This window comes from Bidens hawaiensis, unplaced genomic scaffold, assembly GCF_021521415.1.
Source record: "Bidens hawaiensis isolate Kalapana, Puna unplaced genomic scaffold, B.hawaiensis_p1.1 tig00038580_1, whole genome shotgun sequence".
Taxonomy (NCBI): Eukaryota; Viridiplantae; Streptophyta; class Magnoliopsida; order Asterales; family Asteraceae; genus Bidens; species Bidens hawaiensis.
The window spans coordinates 7,490-22,214 of record NW_027496774.1 but is presented as its reverse complement, the minus strand read 5'-3'; the positions used below and the strand labels follow the sequence as shown (position 1 = coordinate 22,214).

The following is a 14,725-nucleotide window of genomic DNA, read 5'->3' as shown; positions in this document are numbered from 1 at the left end:
CGTTGAATGGGAAGCATGTCATGCAAAACTATGCTCAAATGAAGCAAAATATTCACAAAGTTGAATGGGTTAACATGTTAGTTTTTATGTTGTCAAACTTATTAAAGTCTTTTTCATGGTTTAGCTCGGAAAAACATAGTTCTTGAAGAACATCCGTCGTTATACTTTAGTGTTCCCATTTCCTTCTATGGGTTGTAAATTGATAAATATATCAATGAATGTAACGTTCCTTTAATATTTAGGCTGAGTGGTCAGAACTACTATGAGAAGTCTTCTTCCTAGATTCTTTCAATTTTACATATATGATACTAACAATAAAAGTTTCAATAAAATGACCGTTCTCGGGTACGTTTTTGCACGTGCAAATTTTTATTAAGTTTAATTTAAAAAAATCATTTTGTGATATAAATAAAATCAATAATATACAAATAGTATGGTTACAAGCATAGATGTAATACATTATTTCATATACGTTAAATAGTTATTTTCTTTACTTGTAATTTTATAATTTGTATAGTCTTGTGTGTTACACGGGCTATAAAACTAGTTAATGTAATATTAGGATAAAGCCAGTATGTATGATATACATGTAGTTAAATAATTAAAACAAAAAAGTTAAAATTAATAATATATATGATAACATATCTTATGGATTCATACGATATAAATAATTTTCTAAAATACATAGATTAGTAAGAATAATTTGTATTTGAAAAAAAATTAAAATGAAATATTGTGAATTTATACCAATTAAGAAAAAAGAGAATGCTAACATTAATTAATTTTAATTAAGTTGGTAAGCCATAAATATTTTAAAATAAGATAGTGATAGTAACTTTGATTCTCACCACCAACAACATGTGGAAAAATGGTTTTTTGCTTTAATATTATAGGCAGAAGGTGGATACCTTTTATATTAAATACAAAAATGTAGATATACTTTTTGTATTAAACACAAAAAGGTAGATATCTTTTATATTAAATATATATTTGTGGCTATTTAAGAAGTTTTACAACCATACCAACTATCATCTCTATACTAAAATAATATCAAGAAATATCAAACACCAAATCATTATGGCTTTCACTTCGAAAAGTTATCATGTGTTGATACTTCTTATGTTTCTATTTTTTGTCATTACGTTTGTTCCATCCGATGGCATGTGAAATTTATTTAATATTCCATAAAACATTACATTTGTGAAATATACTAATTGATTGTTTTATATACAGCTACTGTATGCCTAGGTCCTTGTGCTGAATTGGTAATTGCTTTGCTGTTTGCCGAAGCAAAAATTTTGAATTTGCTAGTTGTGACGTTTATCCTCCATTGTGTTGTTGTAATTGATATAAGCAATGGTAATAAGATTCCCTACAACATCAAATTAATTGTTATGATATGAAAACAGGCTTAAAGACTTTCTATGTTAATAAAACTGTAGAGTGCCTAAAATAATTATATGTATAAGGGTCTTTCTTGTTTTAGGGTCAGTAATCCAATGGTGGGATACATTTAAATAAGAGTACACTCTACATGGTTCTTGTGTAATGTAGTATGTACGTATATTTTATGATTTTGATATTTCATTTTAAAAAGAAACATAGATTCGCCTAATTTATTACTTGCCAATCAAGAATGATAAACGATAATTAACGTACAACTTATAAATAACCGACTTATATTATCATCAGAAAATATAACTCAAAAAACTGATTACAATAACTTTGGTAGTGATGGTGGTGATTGTTGTGCTTGTTGTTGTTGTGTCCAACACTAACTTTGTACATGTATTTATACTAGTAACCTAACTTGGTCACCAAACAAAATATGTGGTCACCACTCAACTTGGCCACCAAGGTGAACTTGGGCAACAAGGTCAACTTGGGTAATAAGATGAACTTGGCCACCAAGCATATAGAAGAATGTTTCATAATACCCCTTAGACTTTAACCGATTTGTTAAAACCTCTTAGTCCCGGTTCATCGACTTGTGACCCTGAATAGAAATTAATCCAACAGCCAAGGCTCTTAAACTTTTGTTAAAGCCACGTTTAATGATCATTTTACTCCTTTCCGCTAATAGAATAAATAAAAACTAGAAACCCAAATGCCCATCAAGCTCAAATGTTCGTATACATATAAAAAAAGCTATATATATATATATATATATATATATATATTCAATTACAAAAATTAATATATCAAAAAATGAACGTCCCTTTGTTATGTGCTACGTGCTCAATTTTCTAAAATTGACCCAAACAGTGAAGTTCCGGATGACGTGTCTGGTTGTCAAAATATTCATTTTCATAGCTAACCAGTTATATATATATTCCTAACTAGTGAAACAAGGGTTTCACTATACATAAATCTATATATCAACAGCAAAAGCAAAAAATAATAATGGCTTATGAAAGAGGTGATCGAGTGGAAGTTGCAAAGAAGGGAGATGGTTTCAAGGGTTCATACTACCCAGCAAACATCATCTCTCGGATCACTAGCAACGAGTACATAATCCAGTACAGGACCCTTGTTCAAGACGACAACTCTGGGCCCTTGAGAGAGATCCTATCCACTGATGTAATCCGACCACAACCAAGGGAGTTTAACGTCACTGGCTTCCGTTTGTCCAAGGTTGTTGATGCTTTTGATAACGACGGGTGGTGGGTTGGCAAGATTATTGAAAAAATGGAGTCGGATGAGTACTTGGTGCATTTTGAGAAGTTGGGTAAAAAGACTGTTTTCCCGTTTAACATGTTGAGACTTCATCAAGAATGGAAGGATGGTGTTTGGGTCTATTCCGACAAATAAGGTATTATTATGTTTTTTTAATCCTTAACTAATAGATTTGAAGAAAAGTCGAGAGGTACGACACATTAGTTTTTTTTTTGTTTTAGGTTAAAAATTATTTGTATATATACATGAGTAAAATGAAAGGAAAAAAAATGCACTAGTGACGTAGTTCACCACACTGTTTTAAAAACCGGTTCAAAACGGTCAGTTGAACCGGATTTCGCACAGCAAGCTGGTTTGCTAGAACATCGTACATGCGGTTTTTTTTAATACCGGTTTTTACTAGCAAACCGGTTTTAAGTCTGGGAAATTTTGATTTTTGCAGCCCATATATCTTCAAATTAATTTTAATATATCTTCAAATCAATTTGAACCGAACAATTAACGTTCAAACGAATAAATTTTAGAACTTTTTGTTTAAAATTGAGTGCTTTTATATATATTTTTTTAATATGGGTTACTTTTGGGTTATTTTTTTGTTATGGGATCACTTATTTTTGGGTTATTTTTGAAGTTAAAAGTTGTATTTATAGGAAATTATAAGGTAAACTATTTAACCGGTTGAATCTCTCGGTATACCCGGTTCAATAGGTTGTACCATTTTTTAGCTTAATCCGGTACGAGTAAAAAACCGGTTTTTAAAACATTGGTTAACCAACCGTAGGCTAGACCCGCTATTGTTAAATTTTAAATAAATTTAAATAAAATATAAACGAATGAAAGCAAGCAAATAAACAAACAGGACATGTGTTGTGTTTGTTCTTTTAACTAAATCGTTTTTTTATTAAATAAACAAATTTGTCGCCGAACGTTTTACTAAATGATCAGTTTGTTTACAAGCATATGATTTTGATTATTTAGAGTCAAGATAAATACATGTAAAACTACCGAACTAGTTTTAGTTCAAACAACTGATTATGTGATACTGATGATTGATAAGCACTTCGAAAACACATATTCAAGAAGGGTTTGTTGACTTTTTTCTGGTCAAACAATCCCTTTATTAAGCAACAAAAGGTATTTCAAGAAAGTTTTTGGTAAGTTATTAAACAATGTATATGATAAATTGCTTCCCTATGTGTGTTCCTTGTGTATGTTTTGGTGTGTTGTGTTTGATAGGGTTATAAAAGGTATGTTGATTGTGTGCAGGGTCAAAGATTATAATGAAGGGCTGGGATCAAGCGTAGGTAGCATAAGATCTTAATGACCGTACTAATCTTTTTGTTGAACTTAATCGTTTTGAGTTTATGAAGTGCTAGTGTGCGTAGTAGTGTTTACTTAATCAAGACTAGATTGTAATGCTTTCGATGATGCATGCTTGTATAATATATTTTACTATTTAAGTCTTAAGATGCATGGTAATTTGTGTTTCATGAGGGCCTAAATTTGGTTGTGAATTTTTAACACAACACACGAACATAAAATTTAAATGAGAAATTGATATGAATTTTATTATAAAAATATATTTATTATAAAAATATAAATGATTTTTACACATTTGATATTTTTTATTTTAAAGTTATAGTTTTAAAGTATTAATACATGAAAGAAAAATAAAAAATAAAAACAATTCAGGTTAAACGAATTTGCATCATGTTCGTCTTGAGTTGGAATATTGCTAACATGACTCGTGTAGGAGCTCATCTATGGGCTTATTTGGGGCATAAACTGAAATTTTCCTAATATAAAATTGGTGGATCATGAATTATATTGAGCAATTTTATATTTCAGAAAAGTGAAACCGTAAAAATAATCCTATATCGATCCATACTCTCACTCAAAACGGAAATTTTTTCCAAAATTTGAGTTTAATGTTAGTGATCAACAACTTTGGTTATGTGTATAGAAACACAACCATCCACCATCTTTAAAACTTTTGATGTGCAAACGCTGGTCCAACCTCACGAGCCCTCTTGATATGCCGACTTGAAGCTGTTGTCTGATCAGTTGCATAACCAAATGGAACTATAAGCAAATCAAAGATTATGTTAGCACATTATGCATATAAAATGAAAATATTGAATAATCAAAGTATGAAACTCACATTTCTCAAAAGGTTGAAATTGAGGCAATGTATCTATTATAGTACTATAGTATATAGATATATAGATATAGTTATAGATCGATGGTCCTCATGAATTAAAAATAAAAGACATATAGATTTTGATCTTGTTGATACGAAGAACATAAAACGTGCAGACCTGAACCCTCAAATGGAAAGCATATATTCATGCAAATTTGGTCATGTACTTGTTGCATGCTACACTTCACCAAAAGCTTCTTTTCATGCAAATTGATTGTCATACAAACATCTGCCACACAAAATCATATATGCTTACCATTCAAAGGAAAGCATATTTTCCTTCCTATTTGGGCTCATTTCTCCTCTGTCACCGGACTCATTTTCCAAGGCCAACTCCACGATATGTGTGTTCAGTGACATGAGTAATTTATGGAATATTTAGTCAACACAAAGTCAGGATGGCCGAGTGGTCTAAGGCGCCAGACTCAAGTTCTGGTCTTCGAGAGAGGGCGTGGGTTCAAATCCCACTTCTGACATCTTATTTTTTTTATTTTATGTGCCATGACACTCATTCTTTTAGCTGTTGTCGCTTTTGATTATTTTAAGTTACCAAAAGGTAATTTACACACGTTAATGATATTATCTGCAACAAATTTATTAGTATCATAACTCACACACGTTAATGATATCATCTGCAACAAATATGTTAGTATCATAGTGTGGTTTCTACAAATATTATAAACTGGGCACTTTCATAGTTTCATGCATATAGTTCTTTTCGTCACTTGTAAAATGTCATGTTTTTTTGAAATGGTACTTTAAAAACATCATATATAATTACATCAAAAAACTTGTGTTTTATGAAAATATGTTAGTATCATAATTAGGTGTGTTTTGATCCAGTTAAGTCGGTTTGAGTAGCACTATTGGGCCGAATTGGTAAGTACAGCTTTTGGCTTATACCAGTTTAAAGGTAAAATTAAATGTGATTTACTTTGTAGTCCCAACTCCCTAACACTTTGTTTTAGATGTTTTACGGCCCATTGCGCCGTGTTTGTTACACCATAACTGGTTGAGTTTGCTATTTTTTTATAGAAGTGTTTTGAGCTAATTAGGAGGTCAAGATATTGTCAAGAATTAAAACCTTTCTTCCTCGTTTGTTCGTCGGAATCTATGTGAAATCGAAACATAAAAACTAGGATTTCAAATGTAAAACTTAAAACTGCAATGGTATGTTACGTGGCAAAAGTCCAAAATACTCTATAATAACACTTGGCATACACAGATGAAAAAACAGGGATTTAATAGGCCAACATATACATTCAGTTGGGCTAAATATGCACAAAGGAAACTGCTATTGTAGAATTTCGTTTTCCTTTTATATATAGGATAATAGTTTCTTTTGTACATACGATATGAGCACACCATCAAACCTCCTTTCAGAATAAGGAAACCTACTTTAATCTTTATCCGATGAGCCAAAGCCGGAGCTCTATTTTTTGTTGAGTAGTAGTTTGAGAAAGTCTTAATGTTGTTCTATATAGAATTGCGATTATATATAATTTCATAATGCATTTTACTTCATGAATTTTGATAGCATGTGGCGATTGATAACTCATTTTAACCATTTCATTTACACTTTATTTTTCTTCATTTAACCCATTTGCGAATAATTAAGGGGATGACCATGCTCATGGGTAATATGAATGGTTCAGGTCAAAAGGCGTTTCGGGCTACCTGAGTTCCAGTATATATTATTCAACTATGTAAACAAATAATGTAAAAGCCTATCACTACAAATCGTGCACTGCAACACAATCCGTAATTATGATCATGATCAAGACGGACACATTAATACACTTCATTGTCAGACATGGGTATCACCTAAAGATTACCGATAACGTCTTTTTTATTTATTATTTCATTGACAGATTTTCACCAAAAACGTTGCTTAGAGAGTCTATGAATACATTGGTTACTAATACAACGTTAAATATATTTACTATTTTTCTAGAAGTAATACTATAAAATAACTTCTCAAAATTAATGTATAATAATTATGAAACTTAAAAGATTACAAAATTTGTTATAGTTTTTTTGTAAAGTAAAATATACATTAATATATACAAATATATTTATTCAAGGACAACTTATCCTAACTAGAAGGGATGAGGGCGTCCTTACTAGCACTTGCGTTTGGGTTTATTGTCATCGCATATTCGCATGTCTCGTGAAGTAACTAGACCTAACATGGTGCGTATTTTCTTGACAATTTTTATAAGTTACGTTTATTTTTATCAAAGTTCATCCTTCGAGTTATGTTTATGTTTTCTTCTTTAAACTTAGTCTACCTGACACTCTCCTATATTTCGAAGGTAAATGTTTGATATCATATGCTTCCTATTATACTCCTTGCATCCCCGCTAAGCTAATTTCATATTTCTCGACTATTTGTTTGAAATATCGTTGTGCAATACAATAATATAACAAGAGAACCCAAACAAAACTTTCCCGGGCATCTGTGCTTCTCGTCTAAGTTTATTATTTACAACGAATTATCATGTGAAATACTAGATACCCAAAGCCTAAATGGACACTTCGTCACTTCTTTTTTTCACAACATCATCATCGTCCATTTCTTGTTCTTACATCTCAGGAACAACTTGTGGATGTTTACTGGAAGCTAGAAATGAATCATACTAGATATACATCACTCTATGTATTTCCCACACTATTAGTATCATCACCATCTATATCGTCTTAAGTCTTAAAAAAGTAGACACAAAAGGGATATTTGGTCATTTGGTTTATTATACTATTATTAGCACCATCTTCATCTTCATAATGTAATGATACACTACTAACTTGGATATTTCATCTTCTCCAACACTAGAGCTCATTGTTGTAATATTATTTGCGGGAAACTAAATTATGGATTTATGGTTCTGTTCACTAAGGTCTACTTATTAATTAACGAAAGCATATACAAAATAATTGACTAGGCTATATATATATATATATATATATATATATATATATATATATATATATATATATATATATATATATATAGAAAATGGTTCAAATAAAAAGAAGTTGTTTCCTAGGAATGGTAAGAACCAATAGAATTTTAACATTTGGCATTAAAACCTATAGTGAAAGAACAATTATAGGAAACTACGTCGGTTGTAATGGTGAAAGAGTAATCGTAGAAAACTATGACGGTTTTTTTGTAATTTTAAATCTCAACCATTAATTGATATGATCTAATAGCTATGATTTATTCCTAGTCTTCCTACGAAACTACTTGTTTTTAGGATAACCCTCCCCTATACACACACACACACACTAGCTTTTATCCCCCGTATTACGGGGGTTATTTTACATTATTTGTTTATAATATTATATATTTTTTTTTGAATTTTAATTTTATTTATTATAATATACTTAATATTACAATAAAAGTTAATATATAAAGGTAGAAGATAATAAAAGTTCAAGTTACATGTTTGTATCCATTTATATGTAAAAGAATCATATCTGACATGATTTCCTCCCAACATGCTTACTTTCAACATCGTCAAAATATTATCAACAAAATTAGGGTTTTAAATATAAAACCTAATCCGCCGTTATGAAAAACGGATTTGGAATAAATAATTTAAAAAAAAAACATAATCCGCTATTAAGAATAACGGATTAGGAAAATATAAATTTTTTTTTGGTCTTCGTCTTCTTCATGGTGGCAGATCATGGACAGCTCATGGCAGCTTAGTAGATTATAAGGTTTATCATCTTTATCAACTTGTGAATTCATTGAGAATCTATGACACCCTTATCATCTTGTGAATTGGCGATTTGGCAGGGAATCTATGGCAACTTTGTATGTGGAATGGGAGATGAATTATGGAGCTTTGCAGATGTTATGAGATTTGCATGTGAATGGCTATGTAGTAGGGCGGTTTTTGAATGTGAAATTGGCAGATGTTATGAGTTTTACAGTGTACATTAAGGTGGTAGAATCCAAAGTTAGGTTAGTTGGGGTAGAATCCAAAGTTTGGTTAGTTTGGTTGTTTGATTTTTTTAACTGGGCTAACTTGGCGCCTAAAGGGGTTAACTTAACTTTTGTCCTAATTCGCTATTCTCAATAGCAGATTGTAGGATTGTCAGGTGTTGCAGGTGATCTGTCCTTCTTAATGACGAATCCAAATTCATTTTCCTCCTAATCCGCTATTCTCAATAGCGGATACACCAAAAACCTTTTTTTTACTTTACTGTTAACCTATTTTTTTTTATTAATAAACACCATTTCAAAAAAATATTCTTGGTTTAACGTTGCCGAGTTCAATTTGGCAACCCTAGGCGGCGTTTGTATTGGTTGCTACCACCACCAGCCCGTCAATGGTGACAGCAGACGATCACTGTGTGTTGGTGGTTTGTGGATGGGTTACGGTTGTTGTATGGCCATCGATGTCAGTTTGTTTGGTGGCGTTGTATCTCATGCTTAGTAAGTGTGTTGGTGCGTTCGATGTGGAAACGTTGGTGGCGGTGGAGTGGTGGTGGTTGTCGGGTTCTGATATGGAACCTTTGGTGGTGGTGGAGTGGTTGGCGTAGTGGTGGCAGAGGATGTGCTTAACAGTATCGTTATCGCTTCGCCACCACCAATTATTTCTCACCACTGTCGTGGGGTGGTCTAGTGGGGTATTTGATGTTAGCGGGTTCAATTTAGTAACTTTAGGCTCAACCGGTTGTCATAAATCCAGTGAGGTGTGAAGGAACGTGACTAGGAGTGTATGTTTGTCTGTCTCCAGCTTACGATGGTCTTGGTTGTCGAAGAAGCGAGTCGATGGTGGATGGTGAATGGCAATGTTTGTTGATGAATTAAATATGTCATTGCTCTCTATGGTTTATGGTTCTAATGATGCTCAGAATTCTAGCGTGGCAAGATATATAGCAGTTGTTTACCGGACCTGAGCCTCTTTATCTTGCACATGTTTATATTTTGATTTGTTTGTGTAAACTGAACCATGCTTGATTTGTTGCTATTAGACTTACACTAATTGAATACCAAGTTGAATGATCGAAATTGTCATACAAAAGTTAGTTTGTGGTTCTGTGTATGATGTAGGTGTAAAGAATGATTAGAAATATTGTGATTTGAAGATTTGATTGTGTTGTTCTCTTGATTTTTTTGATGATGATATTCAACCGATTTCAATGTGCTTTAAAACACTTTAGTTTTAAAGGTAATGTTAATGTTGTTGTGAAGGTATTTTTATTATTAATGGTTAAAATTTGTTGTCAAACGGATCACCCCAACAAGCTTTTTTATTGAATTTGAAAACATTCAAATCGATACCCCTCCTTCGCAACACGGGGTCACATTACTAGTTGAAAACAAATTGAAAGAAGTATTATATTAGCATTAAAAGCATGTTGGCGATGCAGATTCGAAATGAGAAAGGTAGGAGATATCTTAATAATATGTGTAAGAAACTGCCTATTCCTTTTACACACAAATTTTCTAATGATGATCCATTGGCACTTCGCCTACTTGAACGCCTGCTATCGTTTGGCCCAAAGGCACACAAAGGTAAAAACCGGTTAAGATTATATTCGAACTTAAGATCTTGCGGCTTTCAGCTCAACTTTCAATTGCCCTCTAATACTAGTTGAGCTAAAGCCTATTAATCATCTACACTATTTTGGTAAAAAGTTTATAAAACATCATATTATAGGATCTTTTATTAACGGCATTCTCTTACTAAAAAGGAAAAAAAATAACTCGTTGCTTCAACATATATAGGAACAAATTAAATTTCATAATAAGTTTTTAACGAAGACATATCATATTGATGTAATATCTTTTGTATTGAATATATATTAATAATGGCATATCATGTATGATATACATGTGGTTAAAAGATTAAAACAAAAAAGTTAAAAATTAATAATATACATGACAGTATATCTTATAGATTTATAAGATATAAATAATTTACTAAAATACATAGATTAGTAAGAATAATTTGTATTTGTAAAAAAATCAAAATAGAATGTTGTGAATCTATACCAATTAAGAAAAAAAAGAACGCTAACATTAATTCATCTTATTTAAGTTTGTAAGCCACAAACATTTTAAAACAAGGTACTGATAGTAAGTTCAATTCTCATCATCAACATGTGGAAAAAATGGTTTTTTGCTTTAATATTATAGGTAGAAGGTGTATCTTTTGTATTAAATAAAAAAAGGTAGATATGTTTTTTGTATTAAAATATATTTGTGGCTATTTAAGAAGTTTTACGACTGCGCCAACTATTATCTCTATACTAAAATAATATCAAGAAATATCAAACATCAAATTATTATGGCTTTCACTTCGAAAAGCTCACTTGTGTTGACGCTTCTTACGCTTCTGCTTTTTGTCATTACATTTATTCCATCTGATGGTATGTGCAGTTTATTTAATATTCCATAAACATTACAATTGTGAAATATACTAATTGATTGCTTTATATACAGCTATTGTATGTCTAGGTACTTGTGCTGAAATTGGTGATTGCCTTGCTGTTTGCCGAAGCAAAAATTATGAATTTGGTAGTTGTTTGGTTCATCCTCCATTGTGTTGTTGTAATTGATATAAGCAATGGTAATAAGATTCCCTACAACATCAAATTAATTGTTATGATATGAATACAGTTCTTAAAGACTGACTTTTGAAGTTAATAAAACTGTTAACTGCCTAAAATAATTATCTATATAAGGATCTTTCTTGTTTTAGGGTTAGTAATTCAATGACGGATACATTTAACACAACGCTCTAAATATGTTAATGAACAATCCAACAAACCATCTGAAGAAGCAGGTCCCAGCAGAGCCCAGTTGGACCCGCAAGACTCACCTTGAAAACGGGACGTCTGCGCAGTTGAACCCACAAGACTCCTTAACGGACGTCTGCGCGGTTGAACCCGCAAGACTTAACTTAAAAGGGACGTCGGCGCCGAGACCAACTGGATCCGCAGGACCCACCATGCTCAGAGACGTGACGTCCTTACGCGCAGTACGCAAGCTGTTCCCGCAGGAAAAGCCTCCCAATGGTGAAGTACTCTGCCTGTTCCCGCAGCTGCGGATACAAGCCATCAGGGAAGGATACCTGCGCAGCAAAGCTACACGCACAAGGCACTTAACTCATAATAATTCAGTAATGTCACCTGAAGAAGGAATGAGCAAAGCCGGGAACTCTCCCGCACAAAGCCGGGAGAACTCCCGCCCAAATGAGCCAGTCCGTACGATACTGTAGGATCTTTTATACTGTACCTGACGAGGTATGGACAAAAGATCTGACCAAAGATACGACAGCTCACTGACAACAGTATGACGAGCAGCACGCTCTTGTACTGTATGTCACTATTAGCCGCTGCCTACTCACCAACCTGTCGGAGGACGTGCATAGCCTGCAGTTGGTGGAACAGGAATAGTACACAGCCGGCCTGGTCACTATCAGCCGCTGCCTACCCACCAACTACCAGCATGGCATGTGCGTAGCCCACAGTTGGCAGAACAGGAACACTATTCAGCCGGCTGTACCTTCTTGGAAACCTACCTTCGGCTATAAATACTCCAACACCTTGGAATGGTACATCATCTTATCATCTCATCTTATATCTTATATCTTATACCTGATATCTGCTATAGCAATCTCTTAATATACACTTATATTCAAGAGCAATCTAGTCTGATTCTCACGCCGGATGGTGGTCACAAGGAGGTACCCCCCCTTCTCAGTGACGAGCTCACGGTGTCTGTTTTGCAGGTTATCAGAAGAACCATCTTTTCCGGGTCTAACCCTTCGTGGGAAACATCTATTTAACCCCCAGATTACCCGTAATCTGCCCGGGGTCGATTAGTGTTTCTTCATTGGCGCCATCCGTGCAAAAAAGCTATAACTTAATTCCTTTTCAGTTTTCTCGAAACTTCTGGAAAGATGGTTAAAGAAACTCCGGTAACCACAACCCCAGCTACTGGGGGGAATACCGGCGACTACACAGTTCTTACGAACACTACCCCGGTTACCCAAGCCGGGGCAAGTGCAGTAAATTTTACGAACACTACCCCGGTTACCCAAGCTGGGGCAAGTGCAGTAAATCGCTCACTGGGATACACCGATACCCAGTTAGAGAGACAACGAACGAGGTTCCCCCGCCAAACACTCGATGAAGTTAAAGCGTGGGCGGAAGCACGTCAAAAAGAATTCCAAGCTGAGTTGGATGAACGCTTACGTTCACTCCAACAGGCTGATGAATTCATACAGTACTCGGACGATGATTCGGAGGAATCCGATAGTGACGCAAACCCTCGTCATAGGGCGAAAGAGAAGCGTAAGGAAACGGACTCCCAACCGAGAAGGCGTTTTGGAGAAACCTTCAAACCAAAAAACGCGGGTGGAAACCCACGTGACTTCTCCAAAACATTTACACCAACTGCTGCAAAGGCGGGAACGTCCAAATTTGCAAGGGACATTGCGGAAGCAATCGCCCCAAAAAGTGCCAAACAGATGTCCAACATCGGCACTTACGATGGTATATCTGATCCAGACGATCATTTGAACAGGTTCATAGCGGGGGCAACCGTCAGTAGTTGGACGGAACCTACGTGGTGTTACATGTTCCAAATGACGCTTGTTGGGGCAGCTAGAGCGTGGTTCGATCGTCTACCGGTCCACCACATCTACGATTGGGCTGACTTCCAGCAGAAGTTTAGCCAACACTTCAGCCAGCAAAGAAAATATACCGAAGAGCAATGGACAATCCTCAATTGCATTCGAGAGGAAGATGAATCTTTGCCAGACTTCATCACTCGCTTCAACTCAAAGAAGCTAAGTCTGGGTAATATTAGCGAAGATCTTGTTCGCGCTGCTTTCATCCAGGGCGCGAATGACCCAGAGCTTTCCCGCACCTTAACGGGTAAAGATGGCATGCCATCCACATGGGATGCCATCATGACAGCAGCTAAACGCTTTGCGGAAACGGAGAAGCAACTGGGTAGAGATCTCCCACAGAGCACAAACCTCTACACCCAGAAAACAAGAGAAGACAACGTCCTTACCGCCCGGCTAAACAAAAAGCGGAAGCTAAGCATTTGGCAGTCAAGGGTAAACTTTGACACCTCATCCGGCTTGCAACATCGGTTAGGCGGAAGGGATAACGTACAGTCGAACCAGAACTCCAGATGGACGCCACTCACCAAAAGCGTCACCGAGATATTCGCCACTGAGAATCTCCCATGGCCAAAGACTCCAATAATCCGACATCGTCACAATGCCGATCGGATCAAATACTGTGACTTTCACAGGACAAAAGGCCACAACACTGAAGAATGCACAGACGTGAAGGACATCGTCGAAGCATTTGTCAGAGATGGGACGCTCGCGCACCTCGTGGCGTAACGAACGCTGAGCAGGCTGATGCGTGTAGAACCCCAGTTGGGGAAAACACAATAAAATTGCAGCTTCAATGGTGGAGACTACATACTGCGTAAACAACGAGATCCCGAACCAGGTGCATATCGGCTCGATGGCACTCCCATCCCAACAACATGGAAGGGAGCTCAATTACACAGTTTGCATATAGATCAATTCCAAACTTGTAAAGAAAAGGCCCAGAGCCACTTCTAATGGAAATGATTCTCCTTAGAACATTGATACTAATGATCTTACATTTATACTTATGAACTTTCCACACTGAGATGCCGGTCTTCACCGCATACATAAGTGGGGAAAGAAGTCGTTACTTGTGGAAGGCGGCAAAACCCGCATAAACACAAAAAACGACAAACCTTCACGCAGGTCAGTCATAGGTAAAGTTTGGTGATCCCACTAAATGAAAGTGCCGGTCCTAACCGCACAAATC

At 35.0% G+C, this 14,725-nt stretch overlaps 1 protein-coding gene and 1 non-coding gene across 2 annotated transcripts; both read left to right on the top strand.

Moving 5' to 3' along the window:
• Positions 1-2,403: 2,403 nt before the first annotated feature.
• Positions 2,404-2,811, top strand: LOC143590443 (protein AGENET DOMAIN (AGD)-CONTAINING P1-like). Its single transcript, XM_077070925.1, has one exon. The coding sequence runs from the start codon at positions 2,404-2,406 to the stop codon at positions 2,809-2,811; it is 408 nt and encodes a 135-aa protein (XP_076927040.1).
• Positions 2,812-5,268: 2,457 nt separating this feature from the next.
• Positions 5,269-5,352, top strand: TRNAL-CAA (transfer RNA leucine (anticodon CAA)). Its single transcript has one exon. It is a non-coding gene; the product is annotated as a tRNA-Leu (tRNA).
• The last annotated feature ends 9,373 nt before the right edge of the window (positions 5,353-14,725 follow it).